Raw genomic sequence first — 14,735 nt, forward strand, 5'->3', positions numbered from 1 at the left:
CACAATACCTAGGTAAAAACACAATAGACGTATATAATCTAGAATATATAACAAAGTTTATAAAAACCACATTAATCTACTACATTTTAAACTTTATTTGAGAAAGGAATTGGCTCTTAAATTGTTTTTATTGATCAGAGTAAATAATGGCACACCTGACTGGAGTGAATGGATGACTCGTTGTGGATGACGTCTAGGGTGCGGGATATCCAGGCATCTCTATAAGGGTGACCCCTGGGTGGCCGGTACAGATCAAAGATCACTAGTTTCCCATATTGAGCCGCTAAATCCAGGAAGGCCTTCAGTGTGCACACCGACTGATTCTGAGCCTGCAAACGCTCATCTGGGCTCAGAGATGAAGCTGTTCCAAAGGGGTCTTGCTAAATGGGAAACAATAATACTCTGTTTAATGTTTAAAGGTGGTTTAAAGCAACTAAGATATTGTCTAGATAAAAACATATTCTTTTTTCAAGAGTAAAGAAGCATCCCGATGCCTTACAGAGAAGAACCAGGATCCGGCATTGAGACTCTGCAGCTCTCTCCACGTAAACATGGCAGGTGAGGTGTGTGTCCAGTTAGGAAACACATCTTTTACATTAGTTGTCCTGCGTAAGTTCTTGTCGTGCATGAGGAAAGGAACTCCATCATAACTGCAGCAAGAGACAAAACGATATTATAAAGGACTTTTTTGACATTTTGTTGCTGAATATACAAATCCATTATAAATAAAACAGACTTTCTTTGGAGTTGACCTGATAGTGACATCAGTCTCCAGACCATCAGCTCCAGCTGCCAATGCCTTCTCAAAAGACATGTAGGTGTTTTCAGGGGCAAGCTGAGAAAAGATACAACAGAGGCATTGCTTTTTTCTTCAGTCTGCACATAGTACATGGCATGTCTGCTACATCCTGTACTCCCACAGCGTTGATATAATCATTGTTTTGGAAATACTGAACTAGGAAATCACATTAAACTAGAAAAGAAGTATTTTAGCATAAAAAAAAATGTAATAATCAAAGGTAAGTGCTTGAACCTGAAAAGCCTAAGAAGAATAATGAAATGTACCATTGGTGCTCCCCTGTGTCCAATTAAAGCAGGAGCTGATCCCAGACTGCTCCTCTCTTTAATGCAGGGTGAGTGCATGCCCAGAGGAACCAGGTAAAGAGTGAGTAGAACAGTTATATACAGCACCATCATGGCCACCCGTCTCACTTAAACAAACAAAGACACATGTGAATTCACAGTAAGAATATGCACTTTCTGTGATATAAGCTTTTTTTTAAAGTATGTCTTTTCTTTTTATAATATATTTTGGAAATGTATTATGTATAAAATAAACTCATTCTTACCCCTCATATTGAGCCGGAAGACATGCATGGCTACTGGCCAAGATAACAGAGTCATTAAAACTACACCACCTATGTGTAGATATGGGGCAGTTACCTGGCAAATGGGATTTGGGAATTTTAATTAAAAATGTCACAGTAATTTTACTCCAATATCAATATTATATATGTGTGTGTACAACATGTTCCCTCTCTTTATATTTCAACCTTTAAAGAATTCCAGACAATCGATTTGAACTCCTTCCATGATATAATTAAGCAGATAAAACCTACCACATGTCCGCAAGAATTCACAAGGTTCTTGCTTCAGGTCTTCGATGTTGTTGGGCCAAGTATTTTAGCTATAATAAACAAGTCTCTTCTTACAGTGACTGTCCCAAAATACTTGCAATTGTTAAACCCTTGCTTTACAAAAATCAAATTATAGACCCATTTCAAATGTATCTTTTCTTTAAAAAAAAACCCTTTGTTTTAGTACAACTGCAGAGTCAAATAGTATTTTTTTTTTAATTTCAATCTGTGTTTAGGAAGCATCATACTGAGATTGCACTTTTACAAGTCTTGAATGATATTTTATTATCTGTAGATTTGGGGGCTCTGTGATACATCCTCTATTAGATTTAAGTGCTGCGTTTGATACTATTGATCATACAATCCTTATTTCACGCCTTGAACAATGTGTGGGCATTAAAGGTTTAGTTCTCGACTGATTTAAATCTTATCTTGATGACAGAACTTTTTCTGTTTGTCTTGATGGTTTTTCTTCATCTAGCTCTACCTTGCATTTTGGAGTTCCTCAGGGCTCTGTTTTGGCCCCTGTTCTGTTCTCGTTATATAAGCTTCCTCTGGGGTCCATTCTTACCAAGCATGGGGTGTCATTTTATTTCAATGCTGATGACACGCAAATCTACCTGCCCTTGAGGAAAAATGACAAAATGAGCTTAAGATAATAATAATAATTTGTTTCATTTATATAGCGCTTTTCTGGGTACTCAAAGTGCTTTACATATGGAAAGGGGGAATCTCCTCAACCACCACCAATGTGCAGCGTCCACCTGGATGATGCGACAGCAGCCATATTGCGCCAGAACGCCCACCACACACCAGCTTATTGGTGGAGAGTGATGAAACCAATCAGTATATGGGGATGATTAGGAGGCGATGATGGACAGTGGGCAAATTAGGCCAGGATGCCGGGGTTACACCCCTACTGTTTTTGAAGGGCATCATTTTTAAGGACCACAGAAAGTCAGGACCTCGGTTTAAAGGTCACGTTTTTTGTGGTTTTTTGAAGCTTTGATTGTGTTTATAGTGTGCAATATAACATGTGTTCATGTTTCGCGTGTAAAAAAACACAGTATTTTTCACATAATTTACTTATCTGTATACCGCTGTTTCCACTGTCATAAAAACGGGCTGATGACTTCCTTGTTCTATGAAGTCCCTCCTTCAGAAATACGTAACGAGTTCTGATTGTGCCAGCGGTTCCTGTGTTGTGATTCGACAGCAGCTTAGCGAACCTTGCCCGGAAAGGTCACGCCTCTTACCATAACGTGGAGATGTACGCGCTCAGTGTTATTGTAAACATAGTTTTACATGTGGATTATAATTTTCGGGAACCGAGTTAAACATAAATTGTAACCATTGATCTCTAAGTACAGCGTCCCTGGGAAGGCCAAACAAAGGTGATTGGACTGCGGGATGAAAATAACAGCGTTTCGACGACATGGCGACAAACACACTCTACAAACGCAACTCTTGTGTATTCCTGTGGGTGGAGGTTAGTCAAAAAACTGTTTTAGTGACGTCATTAAAGAAGGAAGTAGAGGGATGTAGTCCAAACTGGCCGTTCGATGTAGGCGACTTCTGTTAAATAAAATATCTCGCTTGGCATTGAACTTTGAGCTTTAAAATTTTACAGATTTTATTTATACTCTAACAACAACATTACACACTAGCTAAAGTTTGAAACATGGGATCACGAAGAACGGGACCTTTAACGTCTCATCTGAAGGACGAGTTATGTGTTTGTCTGTTATTAAGTCTTGGTTCTCTTTACATTTTTTACTTAATAAGAGCAACAGAGGTCATTGTGTTTGGGCCTTCAGGCACCTCTGTGATTTGGGAGATCTGGACTCTTACGTAAAAACTTATGTGAAAAAATTGGGTGTTATTTTTGATTATGCACTCAAATCTAATAATCAGATCAATTCTGTAGTCATTTCCAGGTTTTTCCAATTAAGATTGCTATCAAAAGCCAAGAGTTTATTATATTTTCCAGAGTTTGAGAGAGTGATCCATGCATTTGTGTCATCATGGCTTGATTATTGTAATTCCCTCTATATTGGAATAAATATATTGGAATCAAATATAAATTGTCTTCAGATGGTTCAAAATGCAGCTGCCAGACTTCTGATAAGCACCCACAAATTTGATCATATCTCCCCTGTATGATGCTCTTTGCACTGGCTGCTGGTCTGTTATAGAACTGAGATAAAATGTTACTGTTTTTTTTTTTATTATTATTTCTGAGTGGAACGGCACCTGAATATCTCTGTGATCTTTTAAACCCAAATACATCTGTTAGATCTTTGAGGTCTTCTGAGCAAAGAGTGTTGGTAGTCCAGAGATCCAGATTGAAGTTGAGGGGTGACCTTGCCTCTATTGCTGGGCCAAAACTGTGGAATAGTCTTCTGGTTTCCCTCAGATTAGTCACTTCAGAATCTGAATTTAAATCCAAGTTATAAACTTATCTTTTTACCCAGGCTTATAACTGTCCCTAGAGTATAAGAATCCATCACTTAGTGTTTTTTTTTTTAACTCTCCTCCTTCTATGTGCATTGCGGTCTAAACTGTTTATATTTTTAACATGGTTTTGTACAGCACAGTGTTCAACTACTGTTGTTTTTATTGTGTTTTATAAATAAAGTTTGATTTGATTTGAACATTTGATAGTAAACCTGCCTGAAAAGATAAAAGTACAGTCATCCACTCCTTGCTCCATAAATCAGTGAGAACAGATGAGGCCACAATGGAGAGAATCAAAGTCACTGAGATCCCGATCTATCAAAAGAGATTTCATCAATCACAAGTGTAAACCATAAAGTATCAGACTTTCATTAGTTACATAGGTAAGATGTAGTTGAAGTTACCTTGTGACACCAATGTAAATATAACCTCTGGCCTTCTGAGAGAAGACAAACTGCTAGCAGCTGTGAATGTAAACATATTTCTTACCAGCAAATTATCATATGGACCTTTTAGATGTTATGGTGACTTAAAGCTTAAAAAGCAAAAGAAAACCACATTTACAATAATATAATAAGTATCGGTCACATCTATAATAGTAATTTCATAACTGTTTTGTAAAGAAATGAGGTCAAAACAGTAGTAATGAGAAGGAATATTCTTAAAGCACATACCAGCAGAACAGCAACATAAGTGAACAGAAAAACAGCAAGAATCAACAAAACAATAGACCATGGAAACCAGAAGCCCAGATTTCCAAAATTAAACCTGGAGACAAAGCGAGAAATGTTACTTTAGTGTATCTCAGTTAAATTACCCACGTTGAGAGGTCTTTGAAAATTCAAACTATTTATTTGCTGTCTCTTCAATTATTAAAGGACTGTTCAAAGTTAAAAACAACTTAAAATGAACAGTAATGCGCTCACAATGGAAGTCAATAAGACATGTAATATTATGTATGACACAAACCAGTCAAAGTCATTGTAGTCATTCCGTGCTTCACTCCAAAAGTACAGGAACACCAGACTGAGACAAAAGGTCAGAATGATCAGAGCAAAACTGCCAGACTCCCGCTGCAAAACAGTTAAGCCTTTTTAAGCCATTACATAACGCATACATATCTAGCTTACTATCACTGCATTTTAGACCTGACCTAAATATTACTATAATAATCACGAAAGGACACAAACAGACACATAACTTCAGCATAGGCCATTTTTGTGAGGGAAAATAGACCCAAGTACTCTTTTTGCATCAGTGTTACTCTTTCTGTAAAGGTGCATATTTGCTTTGACCAGGTTAACTTGTACTAGTAAACTTAACAGCTTAATTTTAAATGATCTGAGTATGTGCATTATGAGTTATTGAGTTAATGAGAGCACCTTAGAGCAGCAGCAGTGTCCAGGCTGAGCATGTGTGCGCTGGTAACGTCTCCACTGGCAGCCGTAGAGTCCAGCAAGACAGAAGACAAAGGGCTGGTGCTCATAACGCTGTAGCAACCTCTGACGTGCCACTTTCAGCTTACCCAACTTCAGTTGGGTTACCTCGGTTGGTGTTGTGCCCATAAGCAAGACAAATGAGGGATCTGTCAATGTATAAATAATATAGTTATTTTCACCCCTACATAATTTCACAAACACTTAAGAAGCTGAGACGATGTTATTAATAGCCAATGCGGTGTATGTAATGCAAATGTATAATATTGTCTGTGCTTCTGCTATATTTTATGTCAGACTTGCCAGTGTAGTTTCCAGCTGCACAGCTGTAAAAACTTTATTAGTCAACATGCAAAGCTGATTATAAAACCTAATGATGGTTTTTTTTTTTCCAAATTTAAGAGGGAAAATTACTGCTCAGAAGAAACTTCGGCTGCGTCCAAAATCACATACTCTTCACAAATTACTTCACGTCACGAACACTTAAAAACTATGTTCTATCTATATAGTATGATTGTGTGAAGTAAGAATGTAATCAAGACGTATTACATTTGCCAAGCTGTCCTTTTTTATCATGTGACCCATCACAGACAGTTGTATTTTTTTACAGTCTATGGTTGTGTTGCTTCACTGCCATTCACAAATCCTCTCCTGTGGCCTCATGGGATAGTAAAGTGTCCAGAAATACTAAAAGAAATACAGCTAGGGCCAGATTGTCCTACTGGGCATGCACACATCAGTATTGTGTTGTCTGTATTTTTGTTGTACTGTATTTGCATTATTGTAAGTGTAGGATTAGGATTGGGGTAATATATATATATTTTATGTATGACACAAACCAGTCATTATATAGACTATATAAATATAGATATTAATAAAACACAATCTGATAAATAGCCAATTTAATTTATTGTTATTTTATGGCGATATTTTGCCATCCTATACACTTCAGAACACTTCGGAAGTAGAAGGTACTTATTTTTGCCTACTCTTTTATGAGAACTGTAGATTCTGACATAGTTTTGCCACAGAGTAGAGAGTGGGGTAAGATGAGCCAGTGGGTAAGTTGACCCACCCCCTGTATCTTGGCAACAGTACACTTTTACTGTCATGTGACCATATATTTTGGAACCACCCATCATTTCTGCCAGACTGTGAAAAGGACAAGCACATTTATTTACAAGTCACTTATTTACTATAAAAAACATTTTTGGCTTGTCAAAGTAAAATTTTAACATAACAGATGTAATGGCTGTTGTATCAAAGCAAATTTGTCCAGGTTTAAAAATATTTATGATACATATTGGTGATTTAGCAATGTATAAAACCATGCAAGTCATTTAGTTAAATATTAGCCTGAATTGGTAAGCTAGCTAGCTTTTCCTAAAATGGCAGCTATGGGGCAAAGTGAGCCAAATGCTGTGGGGTAAACTGAGCCACAGTTTTAACTTACCCCACCATAACACACTGAATTTAAAGGTGTCTTAGAACTTTTTTTACAAGATGTAATATAAGTCTAAGGTGTCCCCTGAATGTGTCTGTGAAGTTTCAGCTCAAAATACCCCATAGATTTTTTTAATTCATTTTTTTAACTGCCTATTTTGGGGCATCATTATAAATGAGCCGATTCAGGGCTACTGGCCCTTTAATTCTCGTGCTCCACGCCCACGGAGCTCGCGCTTGCCATGGACAGTGCATAAACAAAGTTTACACAGCTAATATAACCCTCAAATGGATCTTTACAAAGTGTTCGTCATGCATGCGTCGGATTATGTGAGTATTGTATACTGTTATATTGTTTACATTTGATTCTGAATGAGTTTGATGCAGTGCTCCGTGGCTAACGGCTAATGCTACACTGTTGGAGAGATTTATAAAGAATGAAGTTGTGTTTATGAATTATACAGACTGCAAGTGTTTAAAAATGAAAATAGCAACGGCTCTTGTCTCCGTGAATACAGTAAGAAACAATGGTAACTTTAACCACATTTAACAGTACATTAGCAACATGCTAACGAAACATTTAGAAAGACAATTTACAAATATCACTAAAAATATCATGATATCATGGATCATGTCAGTTATTATTGCTCCATCTGCCATTTTTCGCTATTGTTCTTGCTTGCTTACCTAGTCTGATGATTCAGCTGTGCACAGATCCAGACGTTAATACTGGCTGCCCTTGTGTAATGCCTTGAACATGGGCTGGCATATGCAAATATTGGGGGCGTACATATTAATGATCTCGACTGTTACATAACAGTCGGTGTTATGTTGAGTTTCGCCTGTTCTTCGGAGGTACATAATCTTTAAACTTTCACATGGGTTTGATTCAGATTCAATTAGATGGTCAGTTTACACCCACCTACTGACTCGGCTCAACTTACCCCTAACCTGGGGCAAATTGAGCCAGAGGAACACTTTTTTATAAGAAGCCATATTTTTAGAACCCTTTGTCATAGATGTATTCTGATCACTTAAAATGATAAACATCCTAAAATTACTTTAAATACTTTCATTGTACCTCATTTTCCCTAATCCTGAGGACCACATAAGTAAAAATGGCTCATCTTACCCCACTCTCCCCTACTGTTTTTCGCCTATTATGTAGGGAAGTATGCCTCCGTCTACCATTCTAAACGCTAATATTTAGCCCCGCCCAAACGTATGCAATTCGTTAAATTTGGATGAGTTGCCTCATTTTCTTTTCTGGCAGCTTTTCTACTTGCCATTCAACACAAAAAAGGATTCACAAAGAGAAGCACAAATCTCCCACAAACCACAACCCACTTTTAAATACTTTGAATCCACGGAAATAAAAACATGGTTACACTAGCCAAAAAAAAAAATTGTTTACACTTGACAGAATTGCTGACATCTTCACAGTAGACTATGGTATTCGTATTGAAATTTTTATGTAGGAGAATAGGTAATAAGCAGCCCAATATCTCACCGAATATCTGAAAAAGCAGAACCAAGAAACTGCGCCGGTCTCTGTCCGCTTGTCCGTTTGTCTCCAGTGAAAGGAAATACCTCCCGTAGCTTCTTGACTGGCCAGTCGAAGCATGTACTGTGTGGCGCTGAATGGGTAATGAGAGCGTGAAAAATATCCAGCTCTAGATTAGATTCCCTGCATGATGAGTTTGTGTAACAGCGCTACTGAACACTGTTAAATGCAACTCAATTTCCATAAGCTAGAGGACCGCAGTAAAGATAGTTTGCGGTTTGATATTCAGATTTCTTTTGGCTATAATTACGCAGTGCGCTGTCATAGACATGCAAATAATACCAAATATCGTTCTCCATGATTTGTGAATTAAGGTGACGCTGTCCTTTGGGCCGAAATCAGGGTTTTTTTTCGTAGCGACTCTTAATTTTATAATGGCTATAGCTCCAAATGTTGGACACTTAGAGGAATGAAACTGGTGTCATCTTCACCAGCTTGATCTGTGAATTTTTTCACAGCAAAGCTCTTGTCCGTAAACCCCTTGGTAAGTCCGCCAGTAAGGAATGTGAAAGAAAGGCGTTCTTCATGTTTAACGTCTATTACCAATGAACACGCAGACTGCTGGAATAAAATAACATTGTTTTAGGTAGAGCTCGATTTGTGAAAACTTTCACAATAGCATTTTATCTCGTGGCCGTGTTTCTCTTTGCTCTGCCCCCTGTTTTTTGTTTAATATGATATATATATATATATATATATATATATATATATATATATATATATAATATTATACAAAAAACATATACATATACATATATACATATATATACAAATATACATATATATATATATATATATATATATATATATATATATATATATATATATATATGACCTTGTACAGATAATGTACATCACTTTTCTGATCTGTGAAAACTTTCACAGTTCAGTACGGGTCAGCTGACCCATCCCTGGGTCACTAACATCGCTATTCTGATCTGTGAAAACTTTCACAGTTCAGTACGGGTCAGCTGACCCTTCCCTGGGTCACTAACATCGCTTTTCTGATCTGTGAAAACTTTCACAGTTCAGTACGGGTCAGCTGACCCTTCCCTGGGTCACTAACATCTCTATTCTGATCTGTGAAAACTTTCACAGTTCAGTAAGGGTCAGCTGACCCTTCCCTGGGTCACTAACATCTCTATTCTGATCTGTGAAAACTTTCACAGTTCAGTAAGGGTCAGCTGACCCTTCCCTGGGTCACTAACATCTCTATTCTGATCTGTGAAAACTTTCACAGTTCAGTACGGGTCAGCTGACCCTTCCCTGGGTCACTAACATCGCTTTTCTGATCTGTGAAAACTTTCACAGTTGAGTTTTGGTCAGCTGACCCTTCCCTGGGTCACTAACATCGCTATTCTGATCTGTGAAAACTTTCACAGTTGAGTTTTGGTCAGCTGACCCTTCCCTGGGTCACTAACATCGCTTTTCTGATCTGTGAAAACTTTCACAGTTGAGTTTTGGTCAGCTGACCCTTCCTTGGGTCACTAACATCGCTATTCTGATCTGTGAAAACTTTCACAGTTGAGTTTTGGTCAGCTGACCCTTCCCTGGGTCACTAACATCACTTTTCTGATCTGTGAAAACTTTCACAGTTCAGTAAGGGTCAGCTGACCCTTCCTTGGGTCACTAACATCGCTATTCTGATCTGTGAAAACTTTCACAGTTGAGTTTTGGTCAGCTGACCCTTCCTTGGGTCACTAAAATCGCTTTTCTGATCTGTGAAAACTTTCACAGTTGAGTTTTGGTCAGCTGACCCTTCCTTGGGTCACTAACATCGCTATTCTGATCTGTGAAAACTTTCACAGTTGAGTTTTGGTCAGCTGACCCTTCCCTGGGTCACTAACATCTCTATTCTGATCTGTGAAAACTTTCACAGTTCAGTACGGGTCAGCTGACCCTTCCCTGGGTCACTAACATCTCTATTCTGATCTGTGAAAACTTTCACAGTTCAGTACGGGTCAGCTGACCCTTCCCTGGGTCACTAACATCGCTTTTCTGATCTGTGAAAACTTTCACAGTTGAGTTTTGGTCAGCTGACCCTTCCCTGGGTCACTAACATCTCTATTCTGATCTGTGAAAACTTTCACAGTTCAGTACGGGTCAGCTGACCCTTCCCTGGGTCACTAACATCGCTTTTCTGATCTGTGAAAACTTTCACAGTTGAGTTTTGGTCAGCTGACCCTTCCCTGGGTCACTAACATCGCTATTCTGATCTGTGAAAACTTTCACAGTTGAGTTTTGGTCAGCTGACCCTTCCCTGGGTCACTAACATCGCTTTTCTGATCTGTGAAAACTTTCACAGTTGAGTTTTGGTCAGCTGACCCTTCCTTGGGTCACTAACATCGCTATTCTGATCTGTGAAAACTTTCACAGTTGAGTTTTGGTCAGCTGACCCTTCCCTGGGTCACTAACATCACTTTTCTGATCTGTGAAAACTTTCACAGTTCAGTAAGGGTCAGCTGACCCTTCCTTGGGTCACTAACATCGCTATTCTGATCTGTGAAAACTTTCACAGTTGAGTTTTGGTCAGCTGACCCTTCCTTGGGTCACTAAAATCGCTTTTCTGATCTGTGAAAACTTTCACAGTTGAGTTTTGGTCAGCTGACCCTTCCTTGGGTCACTAACATCGCTATTCTGATCTGTGAAAACTTTCACAGTTGAGTTTTGGTCAGCTGACCCTTCCCTGGGTCACTAACATCTCTATTCTGATCTGTGAAAACTTTCACAGTTCAGTACGGGTCAGCTGACCCTTCCCTGGGTCACTAACATCTCTATTCTGATCTGTGAAAACTTTCACAGTTCAGTACGGGTCAGCTGACCCTTCCCTGGGTCACTAACATCGCTTTTCTGATCTGTGAAAACTTTCACAGTTGAGTTTTGGTCAGCTGACCCTTCCCTGGGTCACTAACATCTCTATTCTGATCTGTGAAAACTTTCACAGTTCAGTACGGGTCAGCTGACCCTTCCCTGGGTCACTAACATCTCTATTCTGATCTGTGAAAACTTTCACAGTTCAGTACGGGTCAGCTGACCCTTCCCTGGGTCACTAACATCGCTTTTCTGATCTGTGAAAACTTTCACAGTTGAGTTTTGGTCAGCTGACCCTTCCCTGGGTCACTAACATCACTATTCTGATCTGTGAAAACTTTCACAGTTCAGTACGGGTCAGCTGACCCTTCCCTGGGTCACTAACATCACTATTCTGATCTGTGAAAACTTTAAGAGTTTTCTATAAAAGACACTCACAGTCACTCAGTCATTGTCCGGTCTTGTTAATGCATACTAACCTGAATGCTTACCTTATGGACTCCTTACCTGTCTCCAGTGTGTCTCCTAGATCCTCTGTGTTCTCCAGTCCTCCATGAGTGTCATTGTGCTCTCTCTGTTCCAAGTCTCCTCGTCATCGTTGAATCTGGTGTGAAGATCAAGTTCAGTGTTCCTGTCTTGATATGTCCTCTGTCTGGCTCCTCGTGTCTCTGCCTTCATCGAACCTGGTGTGAAGATCAAGTCAAGTATCACTGTCTTGATATATATTCTGTCTGGAAACTTAATCTGAAATACTCACCTGTTCACCGCTCTGGTTGTCTCAATAAACATTGTAAACTTACCTGTGTCTCCGACCTCCTGTGTATCGTAACAGTGTGTGTGTGTGTGTATACGGCCACCTTAAATGTGCACAAGAAAAATATAAAATAATCATAGTAATAACAATAATAATAATTTAATCTACAGCTATATATATAATATATACACACACAAATGTATAAATCATATTATATGCATTTAAAGGCATTATAAGAAGCTTAAAATTCAATGTATTTACAACATTAAATTGTATTACAGATTAGAAAAATATTTACAAAACATAATGACATAAACTGGCAGAACTTTGACACTTCACAGCAAGGATAGTGACTCTTTATGGCCATGATAAATCAGAAAAATGTGCAAAGATCAAAATGAAGAAGAAGAAGAAGAAGATTAATTGCCAGTGGGTTGCAATAATTGTGCTCAACATTTTGTCCCATGCGCAAATGCACTGATGTACACTGATGCACACACAAATCATAAGTTATGACTGAAAATATTTGCATAAATTAATTTGCTCATATTAGCTATTTAAAAATAAAAAAATAAATATTAACATCTATATAAAAAAATCTTCAATAATAATATCATTTTTATTTTATTTTTAAATATAATGACATTAAAACGACGCTGGCAGTATTTCAGCACTTCAAAGAAGGACAGCGACTCCTAATCAAAGCACAAAATGCCAAAATGTCACAGTGCTTAAAGTTTACTAAAGTGCTAAATTATTTTTGCACATAAAAAAAACTTATAATGCTTCCCCTCTTTTTTAATTACATTTCTTTTCTTGCGGTAATTCAGAGGACATAGTGATCCATCACACATGGAATAGAGCGATTGCATGGATATTACATTGGCATATTGCTTTAGCTTTTCTGGCTTTATTTATATTTTTACCACAAGCTATCAAAACTATACTTGCTGAATACCTAATTTCGCTAAATCCTTGCACGTTTGATTCAGAAATGTCACGCTAGATTAATCACTGAAATAGGCCAGCATGGTAAAAGCACGCAAAAAAATAGGTCTAAGGCATGGTGCTCCTGACCTTTGGCGTGAATGTGGAGGGGTTGAAAGTCTAGTTGAAAAGTTTTTACATTCTGAGGTTAGTCTAGAGAAAAGGATACCATGGAATTCCATCATATGGAGTGAGGTAGCCCAGAATGTTTTTGGAAGTGACACACTTAAATACCGAAAGTGGCTCTCAGTGGTATGGCACAGTAACCGGAAAAATGTGCGGTCAAGTGTTTTTATACATTTCCGAAAAAAAAGTAAGCACCACCTGGAAAAGAATGAGGAAGACATTACAGAAGCAGAATCAGATCATGATTCCCTGTTCAATGACATGGCTGAGGAAATCAATGAACCTGACTGCTGCTTTGAAGAAATTCTTCCACATGAAGACTTTGAAGAGCATGAAGGTGACACCAGTGTACCAGACAATACAGGACAAAACAAACAAAGCCAGTGGAGACCAACAACAACAGGTAAAAAGAGATTCAAAATTCACATAACCAGTAAAGACTGGAGAAAAATAGCGCCTAAAAAAGGACAACAAAAACTCAAAACACCTTGGACTCACATAATTTACAAACAGTTCAAGAAAATAAAACCATCATGTCCAATTGCATTTAAATATCAGAGAGTTAGATGTCTTCACAGTCGGAAACATGGACCTTATATAAAATTAAAGGCAGAGTGTACATTCTCTGATTGCAAGGCCAAATATGTATTTACATGTAATGAGCCACCACAACACAACAAAAAAGTTACCATCTGTGTCACCCAATTTGGGCATGTCAGACATGCAAAAGAAGAACTAAAATTTCGTAGGGCAAGTTACACGCGCAGAGGCAAAATAGCTAAGGCACTAAAAAATGGAATTTCAAATTTCTACTACAGAAAACTGAGTTCCATTCCAACGGCAGAGCTCATTGCTGGGAACATTTCAAAATGCCTCACAAAAAATGTTCTAAAAACCATATCCTCTGAATTTAAAAGGAGTCTCCGGTTCCATGACAATGTTGTCATGGAACTGATGATAGCTCAGAAAATACTCAGAGAGTGTGACACAGGATTTTTCAACTTTCCTGGGTACATGCAGCATTTGCAAGTTGATCCTTTTTCAGTGCAGATGTACACAGAACAGGGAATGGAAATCCTTGTGACACACCTGCAGGACAACCACAACACATCCCTCTATCTGGATGCAACTGGAGGAATAGTGAGCAAAATACCAAATCAAGTTAAGAGAGTGCTTTATTATGCTCTGGTTCTCCCAGGAGATGGTACAAACAAACCACCACTTCCAGTTACAGAGCTGCTGACAAATGAACACAATGTGCCAAATATTTCAAGCTGGCTGCTGAAATTTGTGCACAGTGTCAGCAAATTGACCTCTGTTCGAGTACGTCGCATCGAGACAGATTTTAGTTGGGCACTGATCCAAAGTGTTCTCATATCATTCAACAAAGAAAATGTTGATACGTTCTTAGAAAGGGCACACAAAATATGTCATTTCCAACTTCAACGGAAGGATGTAATGAGGTTCACAGTTGTGCATATCTGTGCTGCACACATGGTGAAAACCTTTTCAAATGCAGC

The 14,735-nt window shown here is 38.4% G+C and overlaps 1 protein-coding gene across 1 annotated transcript; it reads right to left on the reverse strand.

Annotated features, from left to right (window-relative positions):
- Positions 1 to 127: 127 nt before the first annotated feature.
- On the reverse strand, positions 128 to 8,713 carry LOC125270413 (glycerophosphodiester phosphodiesterase domain-containing protein 5-like). Its single transcript, XM_048193980.1, has 11 exons — positions 8,484 to 8,713; positions 5,477 to 5,679; positions 5,064 to 5,167; positions 4,769 to 4,862; positions 4,499 to 4,558; positions 4,311 to 4,409; positions 1,350 to 1,443; positions 1,066 to 1,211; positions 753 to 835; positions 500 to 650; positions 128 to 380 (listed from the first exon to the last, which is right to left on the reverse strand). The coding sequence occupies exons 2-11, from the start codon at positions 5,657 to 5,659 to the stop codon at positions 135 to 137; spliced, it is 1,260 nt and encodes a 419-aa protein (XP_048049937.1). The 5' UTR covers positions 5,660 to 5,679; positions 8,484 to 8,713; the 3' UTR covers positions 128 to 134.
- Between the last annotated feature and the right edge of the window lie 6,022 nt (positions 8,714 to 14,735).

Source organism: Megalobrama amblycephala, linkage group LG6 (assembly GCF_018812025.1).
Source record: "Megalobrama amblycephala isolate DHTTF-2021 linkage group LG6, ASM1881202v1, whole genome shotgun sequence".
Lineage (NCBI taxonomy): Eukaryota > Metazoa > Chordata > Actinopteri > Cypriniformes > Xenocyprididae > Megalobrama > Megalobrama amblycephala.